The 14,524-nt window shown below is 39.2% G+C and overlaps 1 protein-coding gene across 1 annotated transcript in view; it reads left to right on the top strand.

Annotated features, from left to right (window-relative positions):
* The window catches only part of cacna1g (calcium channel, voltage-dependent, T type, alpha 1G subunit), a 341,612-nt gene that overhangs the window by 149,138 nt on the left and 177,950 nt on the right, over positions 1-14,524 (top strand). The window contains exon 19 of the mRNA XM_069923288.1: positions 5,347-5,502. Within this exon, the coding sequence (XP_069779389.1) occupies positions 5,347-5,502 (156 nt within the window). The remainder of the gene's footprint in view (positions 1-5,346; positions 5,503-14,524) is intronic.

The raw sequence follows: 14,524 nt of genomic DNA on the forward strand, positions 1-14,524 counted from the left end.
CTCTAGTTGTTGTCTCACCTAAGTTTATTTTGCAGGTAATCCTATGTTACAACCCCTCTTGGCTGGACCTCATCATTTTTAAGTAGGGCAATGCTACCCCTGGTAAGCCCTTCTGCACTCTTCTTTGAATTAGGGTTGATCCCGGTCTTATATTGACAGTAGAGTAAGGGATATACCAGGTCATGAGATTGTAGGTTGTGGTGGTCTACATCTCTGTGGCTGTTTATGAACCATAATGTTTCATGGAGGTTTGAGCTACCAGGTCGGTTCTGAGACCCATTTGGAATATACGTATATCTAGTGTCACAGACCATGAAGAAAAGTTTCCTCAGGTGAATCAAAGATTTTTTCACCACATGAACTTCTGCCAGTGATATCATGGACAGATGTGTCACCACAGGGAGAGTGATGAGGTCTGGTGAGGTAGGATCATCTACTGCACCCGGTGCTCCCGTTGTCACCTCTTCTAAATTAGAGAGACAAGACACAGACTAGGAGATCACTTCGTTGAGCACCTTCACCCTGACTGCTGTAAAAGTGGGGATCTCCCATTTCAATTCCCTGCCCATTCCCATGCGGACATGTCTGTCCATGGTCCCATGCACTGCCAGACTGAGACCACCCGAAAATTGGAGGAAAGCACTTCATATTCCGTCTGTTGACTCTCCCACCAAATAGCATTAACATTGACTTCTCCAGTTTCTGTTATCTTCCCCCCACACCCATTTCTCTCTTTCCCTAACCCTCTGTTTCCATTCCTATAGCTCTGCATTCATTAAGCTACCCCCAATCCCATAATCAATTCTCACCTTTCCTCTCCTGTCCTCCTATCCATGACCAATTATCATCTTTTGCCTGTTGGCCTGTGTTCCTATCCCTGTCCTTTCTTCCCTCCTCCTTCCCCACCCCCCCCTCTTTATTCAGACACATGCCTTCTTTTTGCCCAGACCTTGATGAAGGACTCAGGCCTGAAATGTTGGTTATACATCTTTGCCTCCTATAGATGCTGTAAGCCCTGCTGAGTCTCTCCAGCACTTTTGTGTATTAACTACAATCACAGAATCTGCAGACTTTCTTATTTCACTCCCATGTTCACTCGCTCCCAACTCCAGACCCAAATGTGTCCTTCAAGACTCAACCATTTTAGCCTATGGTAATGCTGCCAAGCCATTCTTAGTGGTGAACAATGCATTCCTCATCCAGATTGCTCTTGCTCCTCTCCATCTTTCGTCCTTATATGTTAGATATGGACAAGAACAGAGTAAGGGCAGTAGGTGGTGATCAAGAGGAGATCTCTTTCCTCCCTCTTTGATCTGATGCCATGAGACTCAGTGGGGCCTGGATCAATAATGAGGAATCTATGAGCTTCTTCCTCCTGCCATTACACTCCTGTGATGACAGCTCTGGGACGTATTATGATGGCAAAGTCTGGCTCATGTGTTTGACTTGTTGATGAGACAGCTCTCCCATATAAGATGCTAGTCCCCACATGTTCATAAGGATGAATTTGCCAAAATGTCTGGGCTGGAAACAACTTTGCTGGCTGGCCCATCCAATTTTATTATTTCTCTGTTTGAACATAACGGTCGATACACCTAACAGTGGCTGGCTACTCCATAATCTACCACAGGGTTAGAATTCGCAGTCACTGGGCAAGTTAGGAAAGTCATTAGTGAAGCAAATACACTTCTGAGACTATTCAGTAGTTCATCATTGCCATCAATACAGAATCTTTCTTTTCTTTTTAAAATATTTTTATTAACATACTAGTCCATATATAAAATATACATAACAAAAGTATAAATGCACAATTCGACAAATATTACATTCCATCTCTTATTATTAAATGTGATTCTCTATTAAAATGATTATACATATAAATCAGTTAAATACTATTATAGCAAATTCATTACACCGTCATAAAATCTGGGAAAAAAAGGGATATTATCCAGGATAATAAAAATTAAACCCCTTAAATCCACTTATCTAAAAGAAAAAAAATCCCCTAAAACTAATACTAACCTAACCTCTCCTTCTAATCAAGGTTACAGGAGAAATAGAAAGTTGGATCAAGTCGCGGCCTCCAGAAGATGGCCGGATCAGCCCTAGATCACCCAAATCACCTAAAACTGCCAATTAATGATAGCATTCTATAAATGAGCCCCTCATACTTTTTCAAATTGAAACTTTTTATCTTTAATGCTATACCTAATTTTCTATAAATTTAGATGTGACATTACGTCATATGCATGAGTCGATGAGAGTTCATCTTTCCATTTCATTAAAACTGGCTATCAACGAGCTCAAAGCTGAAACTTTCTCTTGAGGTGCTGATAAAAGTTTATGCAGTTCATGTGAAAAAGCAAACAGGGCAGTTAAAGGGCATGGATCTAATTTAACCTTAAAAATCGTTGACAGAGAACGAAAACTATTCTGGCAATATCTTCCGAATTTAGGTCACTCCTAAAACACATGAATCTGTGAGGCTTCAAAAATGTTTACACTTTTCACAAAATGGATCAATAGACTAATTAGTCTTTATTTTGTTTAGACTAATTAGTCTTTATTTTGTTTTCTTCTCAAATTCCAGATTAACTTCAGTTGTTATGGTGGGATTTGAACGCAGGCCTCTGGATTATTAGTCTGGTGATTCAACCAGGCATGTGCCTGCTGTTTTTCTCTAGAACTTTTGTGCATTGCATTCAACCCCAGCACCAGCAGATTTTCTTGCTTAACTGACAAATTAACTGCTTTCACAGCTGAAGCAACAAGGGAGTAGAGAATGATGGAGGCAGAGTGGAGGGATGCTGTGGAAGTGGGAGGGAGGGAGAAGATGTAGGGCAGCAGGAATACAGCCATGAGGGAGTGAGGGAGGAATGAGAGAGTGAGTGAGGGAGTGGAAGGAAATTGTTGAGGAAGAAGAAAGAGGAAAGGAAGTGGGAAGAGAACAAAGGATGAGGAAGTGAGTGACTGGAGATAGGATTGCAAGCAGCTCAGTATTGGAGGAATGCCCAGTACTTGAATAGAAAGTTGTCTGATTCAGACAATATCAGCACAGGATTCCCTCCTTTTATCCAAACAATTCTCATGCAGGCCTAACCTGAATAACCCCTGAGTGGCAATGTTGGCTCTCCTCTAACCTCCAACAGCAATCCACCCAGTGGGAAGTTCCTGTAATTTCTGGAACCCTTCGAGTTTAGGCCCACAACACACCCCACCAGCAACCTACCCCTTTTCAAAATATGACATTGAAACCCTGAGATAAAGCTTCAGTGAATGAGAAGCCTTATGCTCACCGCTAAGGAGAAACCCTCTTTCAACAGTAATGGTGATGAGTATGGAATATGCAGTTAGACCTCTGCTCTGCATAACTACATTTCAATTTCATGCATGCTTGAGCAGTGGAAAATAACCTCCTTTGTATTCAATCAAGAGCTTACCCTAAGACCCATTTGGAAACGATTGTTGGCAAAGTACATTGTGTTGATACACTTGAATCCCAAACTTGCCTTGGATGTTAGAAACATTATAGTACCTCTGGGCCAGCCTATATCAACTTATGCGTATAAAACATTAACTTAAACTTTTATTGCTCCTTTAACATAATAAGTACCCCAAGATTCTTCACAGGAGCTATCACTTGTTTTGGTAAAACTGGTGCACAGATGGTGACAGTATTACTCTGAAGGGGCTGCCAATCCCCCACAAGTGAGATCTAGAATCTTCATTTTAAAATCATTTCTCAAGGAGATAATGTTTTGTTTTGGCAGCAGATTTCTATCAACCATATGTTCGTGATTATTTTTTTTCACTCATTTTGAAAATATCACTGTTACAATTAAACCTACAATAATAGTCTGGAAATCCATTCTCCATGTCAAAGACTCTACGCCATAAAGACTGACAGGAAGCAAATCAAGAGATGTTCATGCTTTCCTATTCCATCAAGAATGGCTCTTATCCAACTATGACAGCTACTTGGATCTAACACTGACTCTTAGAATTACTTGAAAGTTATAGCAAAGAATTGGCATACCTGAATGTCACGTACTCTGGATTCACACATGGTTTTGGCAAAAGGAATTCCAAGTCCTTGTTATGAGGGGTTATGTCTTCAGGCAAGTTGCGACATTCAAGGGCATCCCAACTATCCAGTTATCAGAAATGTCCTCTGAGTACAGATGATGGGAATCATGTTTGGCACCAAATGTAGCCTAAGCAATCAGCCACTGGCTTCGCATTGCTGTTGTTTTAATGAGAGACATGCGGCAGAACTGGCGACAAAAGTGGAATGCCCTGTGGTTATCAGGAAGCACGTTTCCAGAGGGTTTCAACATAGAAACTTCTTCTGCCATCTGTTTATCAGAAATATAAATCAAAGTCCCATGCCAAGCATCATGAGCTTGGGATGCATTACCTGTGGAAAAGAATCAAACTGATTGAACATCTGCTGCCAACTCTCTGTCATTCATTACATGCATTTATGCTCTCAAGAGCTTTCCCATTCAATCCTCTAATTTTGAGGATTTAATTAATATTCCATTTGACATTTGCAGAATTAACTTGATATTGGTTCAATCACGCTGTTGTATTCCCCCTTTAAATGCAGGCGCACACTACTGTCATTTATTTATACTTCCAATTAGATTGCTTCCTTGGTAAAATGGCTATAATGAATACTATAAAAAATTCTAGTCACCTCACAGTGCAGAGTCAGTATAATGTCTCGTTTGCCCAATAGTGTAGAATGAGTAATAAGAAAGGTTAGCTGTTTTAGATCTCCTGTATGGAAATAACAGTTGAGGAGATGCAAGATAATGTCAAAATCTACCCCAGTCAGTCTAGAATTTCACCCTTTTCAACGTAATTAACTTGAGATAGTTAAACCAGAGACACATAATTCTGGGTGTAGAAAGCTATCAAATTCTAAACAGTTGACAATTCCAAAGCTCCCTTGAATATATGTTTATGACAAGGAAAGTAAAGATTAACACTGAATGCAAGTTAAGTATTCTGAGTATTTGGTCGCCTGAGGAGAAGGATGTGTCATTAGTACACAATTTAGGACAATGTTAAAACAAAATCCTCCTGAAAACAATTAAATTAAGAGCTACATGTCATTCTCTATTCATGAAAAAGCAAATTCAAACAACTAAATGGGCATCTCCTCTCCCTGGCTGCCTCAGTTCACTCCAGGAAATACTGATTGATGTCACATAAATTATGCAGAAATAATGATTTGTAGAAATTTTGATATGCTGCATCAGGATGAAGATCATTTGTGCAATGCAATTGAAAATTTAGATCTGTGTTCATTCATGATGAATGTTTTGATGTCTTCCACAGATTTTGACTCAAGAGGATTGGAACAAGGTCCTCTACAATGGGATGGCCTCCACATCTCCATGGGCTGCTTTGTACTTCATTGCCCTCATGACATTTGGGAACTATGTTCTCTTTAACTTGTTAGTTGCTATTTTGGTGGAAGGATTTCAGACTGAGGTAAAATAATATGTGATAACTCTGAGCGATGCATGACCGTCAGTATTTGTTTGTGCTATGTAGCTTAATGCTATATGTGATTGCTGATAGCATTTCCTAATGTTCACTGCTATTCCCAGCCGCCTGATACACACACAGCACATAATAAAGGTGTGTGTGTGTGTGTGTGTCAACTCAAGCAATAACACAGGAGTAAAAGGAAGCCATTGAATCCAAGGATTCCATTCAGATGCCTTTAAAATAGGGCAGTCTTCTCAACCAAAATTGAATGTATGGCTCTTTAAATTTTTTAAATAGGCTATTTTGCCTCACGATTCCGTGCCACCCAATTTACACCCAATTAACCTACACCCCCGGTACATTTTTGAATGGTGGGGGAAACCAGAGCCCCCATGGAAAACCCACACAAACAGGTGGAGAACGTACAATCTCTTTATAGACAGAGTGGGATTAATTTAAAATAATTTTTAAAATACTTTAACAAATACATTAAAATGCTTTTTTGCATTCCAACATGTTCCACTGCTCAAAATAGATTTATAAGGTAATTATTGCTGAATTAATTTACTCAATACTCCTTCCAGGACTATGAAAAAATAAACAATAAAGTTATTTCCATGATACATTGACATTTCTTTATATATTGGACCAGGCGTCATGGTTAATGTAGCAATGCTGTTACAGTGCCAAAGATGGGGATGGGGGTTTAAATCCCATGCTGTCTGTAGGGAGTTTGCGTGGGGTACATTTTCCCCATGTATGTAGTTTTTCTCCGGGTGTTTTGATTTCCTTCCACCCTTCAAAACGTATCAGGGGTGTAAGCCAAATGGGTGTAATTGGTGGCACTTCCTCATGGGCCGAAAAAGACTGTGCCATATGTCTAAATTTAAAATGTAAGTTTAAAATTTAAACTTCAAATCATTTAGGTTTCTATAGGTTAGCTGAAGGGCCTGTACTTTGCTAGAATGCTCTATATCCTATCTTGCTGGAAAAATGCTACAAACTACCGACAAAAATCGGCCTAAGTGTAGGTAACAGGACTTGGAGAGGAAAGTAGTGCGGCTTGTGGAGATGCTACTTCACATGTCCGCTGACCTGGTTTGGTCCAGTCTTCAAGTGCAGTCTGTGTCGAGCTTGCATGTTCTCCCTGTAGTTGCACGGGTTTCATACAGGTACTCCATTTTCCTCACTCATCTCAATAATGTGTGTTGAAAGCAAACTGCTCTAGTGTGTAACCGAATAGTAGAATTTGAGGGTTTTGATTGAAGAATAGAGAGAATGAAATCAGATAAGTGTAGATAAGAACATAGAAATAGGAGCAGGAGTTGGCCATCTAGCCCATCGTGCCTGCTCTGCCATTCAATAAGATCATGGCTGATCTGATGATAGGCTCATCTCCACCTACCTATCTTTTCCCCATAACTCTTAATTCCTTGGATCTTGACATTACATCCCCTAGTTCTAGAATCCCTCACCAATGGGAAAAAAAACTTTCCTTCCTCAATTTTATCTATGTCTTTCATATTTTTAAACATTTCTATAAGATCCCCTCTTACTCATCTAAATTCAAGCCAGACGACTCAATCTCTTCTCAGAGGCTAACCCACCCCCGCCCCCCCCCCCATCTCTGGAATCAACCTGGTGAACGTCCTCTGGACCACTTTCAAACCCAGTACATCCTTCCTCGAGTAAGAAGGCCAGAACTGGGCCAGCATGTGCCAAAGGTCCTGTCCCCATGCCACATGACTCTCTGACTTTGGGACGCAAATATCTGAACACACGAGTCTCAGACTTGATGAGACGTTTGAACCAGAAAACAGAGCCTAATGGTACAAGTGAACTCGATGAAGAATCCACAGCATGTCCAAAGATGTCCTCATCCAGCAACTCAAGCCTTTTGGATTTGATGCAGCTGATTGTAGGCTAGTTGTAGAATCCCAGTGCTAAGTGCAGGGAGCAAGGCCCCCTGAGGAGAATCTGTCTGGTCCAATGAATTAAGTGGTATGTGAGGAAACCCCACAGTGAAATCCAGAAAATGGGCCCACTGATAACAGGGATATTAACCCCCACTTTGAACTGTTGGACACCTTGTTATCTGTCAATGAGAATGCTTTTTATCTGTCAGTAGTGTGATTAGCAAAGCCTGCCCGTTCTTCAGGTGAATCTGGCAACCAAGTTAAGGTTTTGACAAAGTGATCCTGATGAATTGACTTTGTTAGTTTGAAGTTGAATATTTTCAGCAATTGTTAAAGGAGGTCTCTATGTATTGGATTTTGCTGCATCAAAGGATCATTGTACATTTAGTCGTACCTTTCAATATTGTTATTTGAGCCAGCAAACTTCTGTTTGGGAATTCTCTGGAGTCAGATGTTTTCATGGGTTGTCCCTGTCAATGACATCTCAAGTTAAGTACAACAATTTTCAAGCTTTTTAGTGAGGGAAGGATTTGACAGCAGATGACGCATAGTCCAATCTTCCTTTTCCAATATGACGATTTGGATGAATATACTCTCCCTTTAAGTATATCTGTTGATATAACCATATAACCATATAACCACTTACAGCACAGAACAGGCCAGTTCGCCCCTACTAGTCCATGCCGTAACAAATTCCCACCCTCCTAGTCCCACTGACCAGTACCCGGTCCATACCCCTCTAGTCCTCTCCTCTCCATGTAACTATCCAGTCTTTCCTTAAATGTAACCAATGATCCCGCCTCAACCACGTCTGCCGGAAGCTCATTCCACATCCCTACCACCCTTTGCATAAAGAAATAAATATGATAAGCAGATCAGTTGATATAATCCTGCAACATCTTCATTTGGAAAATATTAATTGTGCCACATCAGCAAATCATTAAAAAGGGGGAAATATTTAGTCTGATCTGAGGATATAGTTTACCTTACTTGGGTTTTAGTTATCAGCTCTTCTTGGGATGAGGGGAACCAATGAGAATATCTAATCTCTTTTCACTGTCCAATGCACCCTGCTAGAAAATGCATATATGAATGTTACTTAAGAATTGGAATGGATGTTGAGAGGATTGTGTCTTAATAAGTTAGAGGTGGGGTAGTGTAACCACAGAGCAAGGAGCCTCCATTTTTCAACATCCTATTAAATGACCAACCCTATTTAAATGTAGTTTCCAACTATATATAACTATATATAAAAAACATTTATCCAGAAGAACATATTGAGTGTAGGAAGCTGGATGACCTGATAAAAGCATATTAAATTATGTGGCATGGATAGTGTAGATAATCAGAACCATTTTTATCTAGTATGGAAATGTCAAATACTGGAAGGCAGAGCTCTAAAATGAAAGGGAGATTTATGAGGCACTTTTTTTTTACATAGAAAGTGGAAGGTGTCAGGGCAAGCAGTTGAAGCAGGTATGATAGGACCATTTCAATGGTACTTGGGCAGGCAAATGAACAGAAGGGAAAAAGACCATGTGCAGTCATATGGGTTGAGTTTAGATTGGGATCAAGTTTGACCCACAGAAATTGTGGGCCAAAGGGCCTGTTTCTTTGTTATACTATTCCATGTCAAATGGAAGATATCTCCATCTTAAAAGTTATATGCATAACTAATTCTCAACTAGGCATGTTTGAGAACGGAATCAACTTATTTCCTTCCATTTCAACTGGAACTTGTTTGTGAAGCCCAAAGTGACAAGTGCATGTTTAACTTTAGGACTATATAGACAAATGTCAGGCCTCATAGTGCTTGTCTGTCATCTTGGAATCTACAGAAACTTATTCAAATTCAGCCACCTGAGCAGAGAACATGCTCGAGGCAAATATTTACTGTCAAATATGTAATTGAATTAATCTGTAAGAATGGTTCAACAATGCTGTGAATTAGATGGGGTGTAACTTTGAATCTGATATTTTACTGTGAATGAAAGGCTAAGCTTACTTCCCAATAAATCCAAATATTATAAAAATTACAAATCAACCTATTATCCTGTTAGTTATGTCACAATTTTGTAATTTTAAAATGAACTGTTAAAATGATCAATGTTGGTGTTTCTGTGGATTTTACAATCTGTTTTGGCTGTGACAAGTCAGACATAAAACTTGCTGATAAGGTGACACTTTAATGGAGACTAGCCTGACAGCCTCTTTGGGCATGACTGCATTCTGCCATATCAGATCACATCAATTTCCAAATACTTTGCATTATCAGGCAGCCTTCTTATTTTGATTGGTCTATCTTGTTAAGTGTTTTATTTTAACTTTAGATTTAAGGCTGGAAGTGTTGGTATTGGATGTGAATCGTTTTCAAATTTGTCTAGTTGCCATTCAATGGATCATCTCTTTCTTTACAGTAGATTACAACATGTTGAAAATACACAGGAGGTCACAGCATCTGTAGGAGAAATAGGAGTTAATGTTTCAAGCCTTTCACATGCCTGAAACAATAACTCGATTTCTCTCTCCACAGCTGCTGCCTGGACTATTCCCAGTAGTTTCTGTAATATTTCAAATTTCTAGCGACTGCTGTGTTTTGGTTTTGCATATATTCTTTCACTCTGACTCCAAAGAGAAACACATAAGGAGATGGGAGAGCTTTGGAGGAAGATATGAAATGGTGCAGAGAGAGCAGGAGCTCGGTTATAACACTGAATGTGCTATTTAATTTGCTTTTCAAATTTTCCTAATCTCTCCATGGTCTCTCCATGCTACAAATCAGAGGAAATGCATTTTAGCTCAAGGCCACAATGTTATAGTGATGCAAGAACCGAGATCCCTGTGGTTTCCAGGGCATAAGACTTTGGAATTGACGGGACAAGTTGATAAAGGTTTTTCTCAAAGAGTATGCTTTATAAAATGTTTCGAGCACAAAAACAAAAATTTTAAACTAATGGTTTCAGAATTATTATTTAGGACATGGTCCCCCTTGTGGCCAGAAGGCTATAGAGATATTTTATGACAATGTTTCATCCTCCCCATTTGTACAAAATTAGGTAATAGTGCCTACTCGTTTCTAGAGGACACTGATTAAAGTAATTGGCAAAATAAACAGGGAGAAATTAATAAAAATTTTTTTTTCCACTGAACATTTTAACAAACTTCAATAGTAACTTCCAACTCCATATGAAGTTAAATGAGAAAATATGTGTGGCTATGGGGAGAGCACATAGCTGAGGCTGTTTGCAAGATCAGGCACAATATGTTCTTTCACACAGCTCCCCCCCCCCCCCACCCACCCACCCACCCCTTATGTGCTTTATGATTCTAAATGGTTTAATATGAATCACAGTCATGTAAATCAAGTTAGTCACGGTTCTTCTGTAGCCAAACAGCCAAGCCTCATCTTTCAATAAATATACCCCACTAGAACATGATAACAGATAAATAAGAATTCCTTTTTATCTCAAATTTTGTCCAGGTACAGGGTTATTTCAAAGCTGCTGCCAAATTTTAAAAAAAACATTTCTTTGTAGATTCCAACAAGAGAAAAATAGTATCCCACTAACACTACTGAGCCTTTGGGCATCAATTATCTGTTTTAGGCCTGGGCAAGAGAGAACTAGACACATTCCCCAAAAGGTAAATGTAAAAACCTTCCCATTTGCAGACAGGACAATATGTTCTACATGAGTCAAGCAAATTTCCCTTTGCTTCACTACTGAGTCCAGGTGCTGAGGCAAGAGGTGTCTGAACATTAATAATCATCAGTGTTGTTGACCCTCGACTTGCACTCTTGAGGGAAGATCCCACTTTAGATGGACAAATATATCTCTTGTCTCCTTTTCACTCAATCTACTTCAGTCCCAGTTGCCCTTCAAACTGGAGCCCATGTTGCCAGTTCTCTGGACCATTTCAAATGTACTCTTTCAAAAGGAGAGTGACAAAGTTTAAAAAGTTCTCTGCTGTATGACAAATAGTATACCACCTTTTGGTCCGAGACAGCGTTAGCAACAGGGCAAACCACTGAAACTCAAGATAGAAAAGGGGAAGAATGACATTCAATAATGTCAAGAAAAATATTGGACTTTAATATCTTAATGGAACATACTTACGAATTCCATCCTGAGGAACGAGCCAAACTACATAAGCATCTCTTACTGTATGATTTGCTTTCTGAATGATGAAATTGATGTGATCTAAATGGCATTGATTGTGCAAAGTCAGAGCAACAATTTCAAGTGGATGCACTAATTGATCATGGATCTCTGAATTAGTTCATTTCAGGACATGTGTAAAATTAATTGAGTTCAAACAGCTTCCCCCGAGCTGAGAAATGGCGTCCTAGTCACTCCCCAGTGTGGTAACTGTGAATGCGACTCAGGAGCTTAAAGCTCATAAATGTTAAAGGTCTTTATTCATTATAAACCAGTTATAAATGTAATTTTTTAAAATTAGATATACAGCAAGGTAACAGGCCCTTTCAGCCCATAAGCCCATATTGCCCAATTGCACTACAATTGAACTACAATCTCCAGTACGTTTTTGAAGGATGGGAAGAAACCAGAGTCCACGTGGACATGGAGAGAGCATCCAAATTCCTTATGGACAGCGCAGAATTTGAACCCCGGTCTCGATCGCTGGCGCTGTTACAGCGTGGCGCTAACTGTGCCGCTTCATCTAGAGAATAAATCAGCTAAACAAGCGATGAAGGGCTCAGCCCAGAAACGTTGCTGACCCTTTACTTCCTATGGAAGGGTGTGTGGGTGTGTGTCCTGCTGAGTTCCTCCTGCACCTGGAGACTCTCTCACACTTTACAGCATAATGACTTCTTAAACACACAATGAATGTTAACTGCAGTTTCAAGACTATAATTACCTACTTTAACATTTTAACTTAAATAACTTTTGCAGAATTATGCATTTGCAGTGGGATTACATCCCAACTGGCATAACCTACTTGAATATCCAAATACCAGAAAAGCAAAATATACCACTTTACTTCCAGTGTTGAAGGGTGACTCCCTGGATGTAGAAACAGCCATAATATTAAGTGACATTATGGGTAACACGGTTAGCATAGCAGTTAGCACAATGCCACTATTACAATGCCAGCGACCCGAGTTCGAATCTGGCGCTGTCTATAAGGAGTTCTCCCTGTGTCTGTGTGAGTTTTTGCAGGGCGCTCCTCTGGGTTTTCTTCCACCCTTCTAGGTTGAAGCTTGATTGGTGTATTTGGATGGACAGGCTCGTGGGCCAGAAGTGCATGTTATTCGTGCTACTTGTCGAAAGTTTACATTTTAAAACCGGCATTCCTGAACTGTTTATCAAGTGACAGAAGATAGCCACTCTAATGCCTTCCCTAACCTCAGTTTGAGGATTTCAATGTGGGACAACTATGAATATACTTTATTAACCTCCCCTACATAGTTACAATGCTACAGAATCAGAATTTCCCACACCTAATAATCGGTTTCAATAGCCTTAAAGTATCAGTGAAAGTTAAGTTGTGAACTTTTTTTATTAAGACAAGTTTTTGCTTGTGTTAATGCTCACTACGCCTATATTGCAACACCTCCTGAATAATTCCAAACTCCAAATATTTCAGGATATTTATATTGTATAGATCTGTTGGAACTGACATAATTTTATCTCCAATGTACTAATTTGATAATGGCTATCAATTATTCATGCACATAGCATAGTATTCCAGATCACTGAGGTGAAATACCATTCTTCTGTGGAACCAGTGGTTTCTCAGCTCAAAGCCATAGTTTCATTTATTGTTATCAGGACCTGTTAATGTTCCCAATGTATAATTATCAAATATAATCTTGCCTTCTCTTGGCAAGAACCATTTTGATATACATCTTAAGCCTTTCCCTCGCTACCAACTTCAACTGAATGATATTACGAATGATGGAAGCACCGTGATATTTCTTAGCTAACGATGGTATATTATTCTTGCTACTGGACTTGTTACAGTCAATAACAACTTTGAACTACATGAATTTGTCATATTTCAGAAGATTGTTGATATAAAACAAGATTTAGCTGATTTAGTTTGTCTTGAAAATTCTACTCATGCCACCATTTAGTTTGGGCTTCAACCAGCTAAACATTCTTCCAATGCCACCGATTGACGATCTTACATTGGCAAAATTATGTTGTACTTGACTAATCAAGGTTATTAAACTTGTGCCAGCTGCTGAACTGATCAGAGAACCAAGTTTCATCCAAAATATGTATTCTGATCTCCAGTCAATGGTTCTTGATGGATAGCAGAGGACCAATGCTTGTCAAAAGTCATTGATTGAGTGATTGTTACACAGCAAGTGTTAGGTCTCACACCTTATCCAAGCTATTTGTGGTCTCCATTGGGTGTTCTTTACTTGAGCAAGTTGAAGCTGTTCTAAACTTATTCCTCTGACTTAGCGGTGGTTTACAGCACATAAACACATTCTCATATTTTCAGTCCACATCTTTGCTAACAATGGTGGTTGCTACATTCTACCAATAATTTGAAAATGACCCAATTTTATAAAAAACACCTTGGCTGCTCAATGATGTTTGGGATATTCTTTTGCATGATGGAAGCAGAAGCCTGACATGCATCTCAGTATTTTTAGCATAATGAAAGTTTTGCAGCTTTAGCAAAACATTTTATGTGACTGTATGAAGTTGCTGGCTGTTTGCATGTTCACCAAATAAGCTAAAATTTCTTGACAAATATACAAGATGAAGTGCTTCACTTGAGTTGAGGATAGACTTGGACTTGAGATAACTTTGCATTTCAGTTACAAGATGTCTGCAGTTAGGTAGAGAGTTTGTTCTTGAAGGAATTGAATATTGAGAATGATTCATTCAAACGGGTAACAATAAATCTCTCTGGGTTTTTCAGGTTTGCTATAAGCTGTAATATAGAGATTGGTTACTTGGATGTTACTATAAAATGCTTTGCCTGTGTTGTGATTAAATGTGAACTGCTCCTGTGACAATATTTGAAAAGAAATTACATTTTTTTTGGAAAAAGTTTTCTTCAGTTAACTGTGCTTTTTCTTTCCCGTGTCTGAAATATTTAAGCTGAATGTATTTCAGTCACCTCAA

Source organism: Narcine bancroftii, chromosome 3 (assembly GCF_036971445.1).
Source record: "Narcine bancroftii isolate sNarBan1 chromosome 3, sNarBan1.hap1, whole genome shotgun sequence".
NCBI lineage: Eukaryota > Metazoa > Chordata > Chondrichthyes > Torpediniformes > Narcinidae > Narcine > Narcine bancroftii.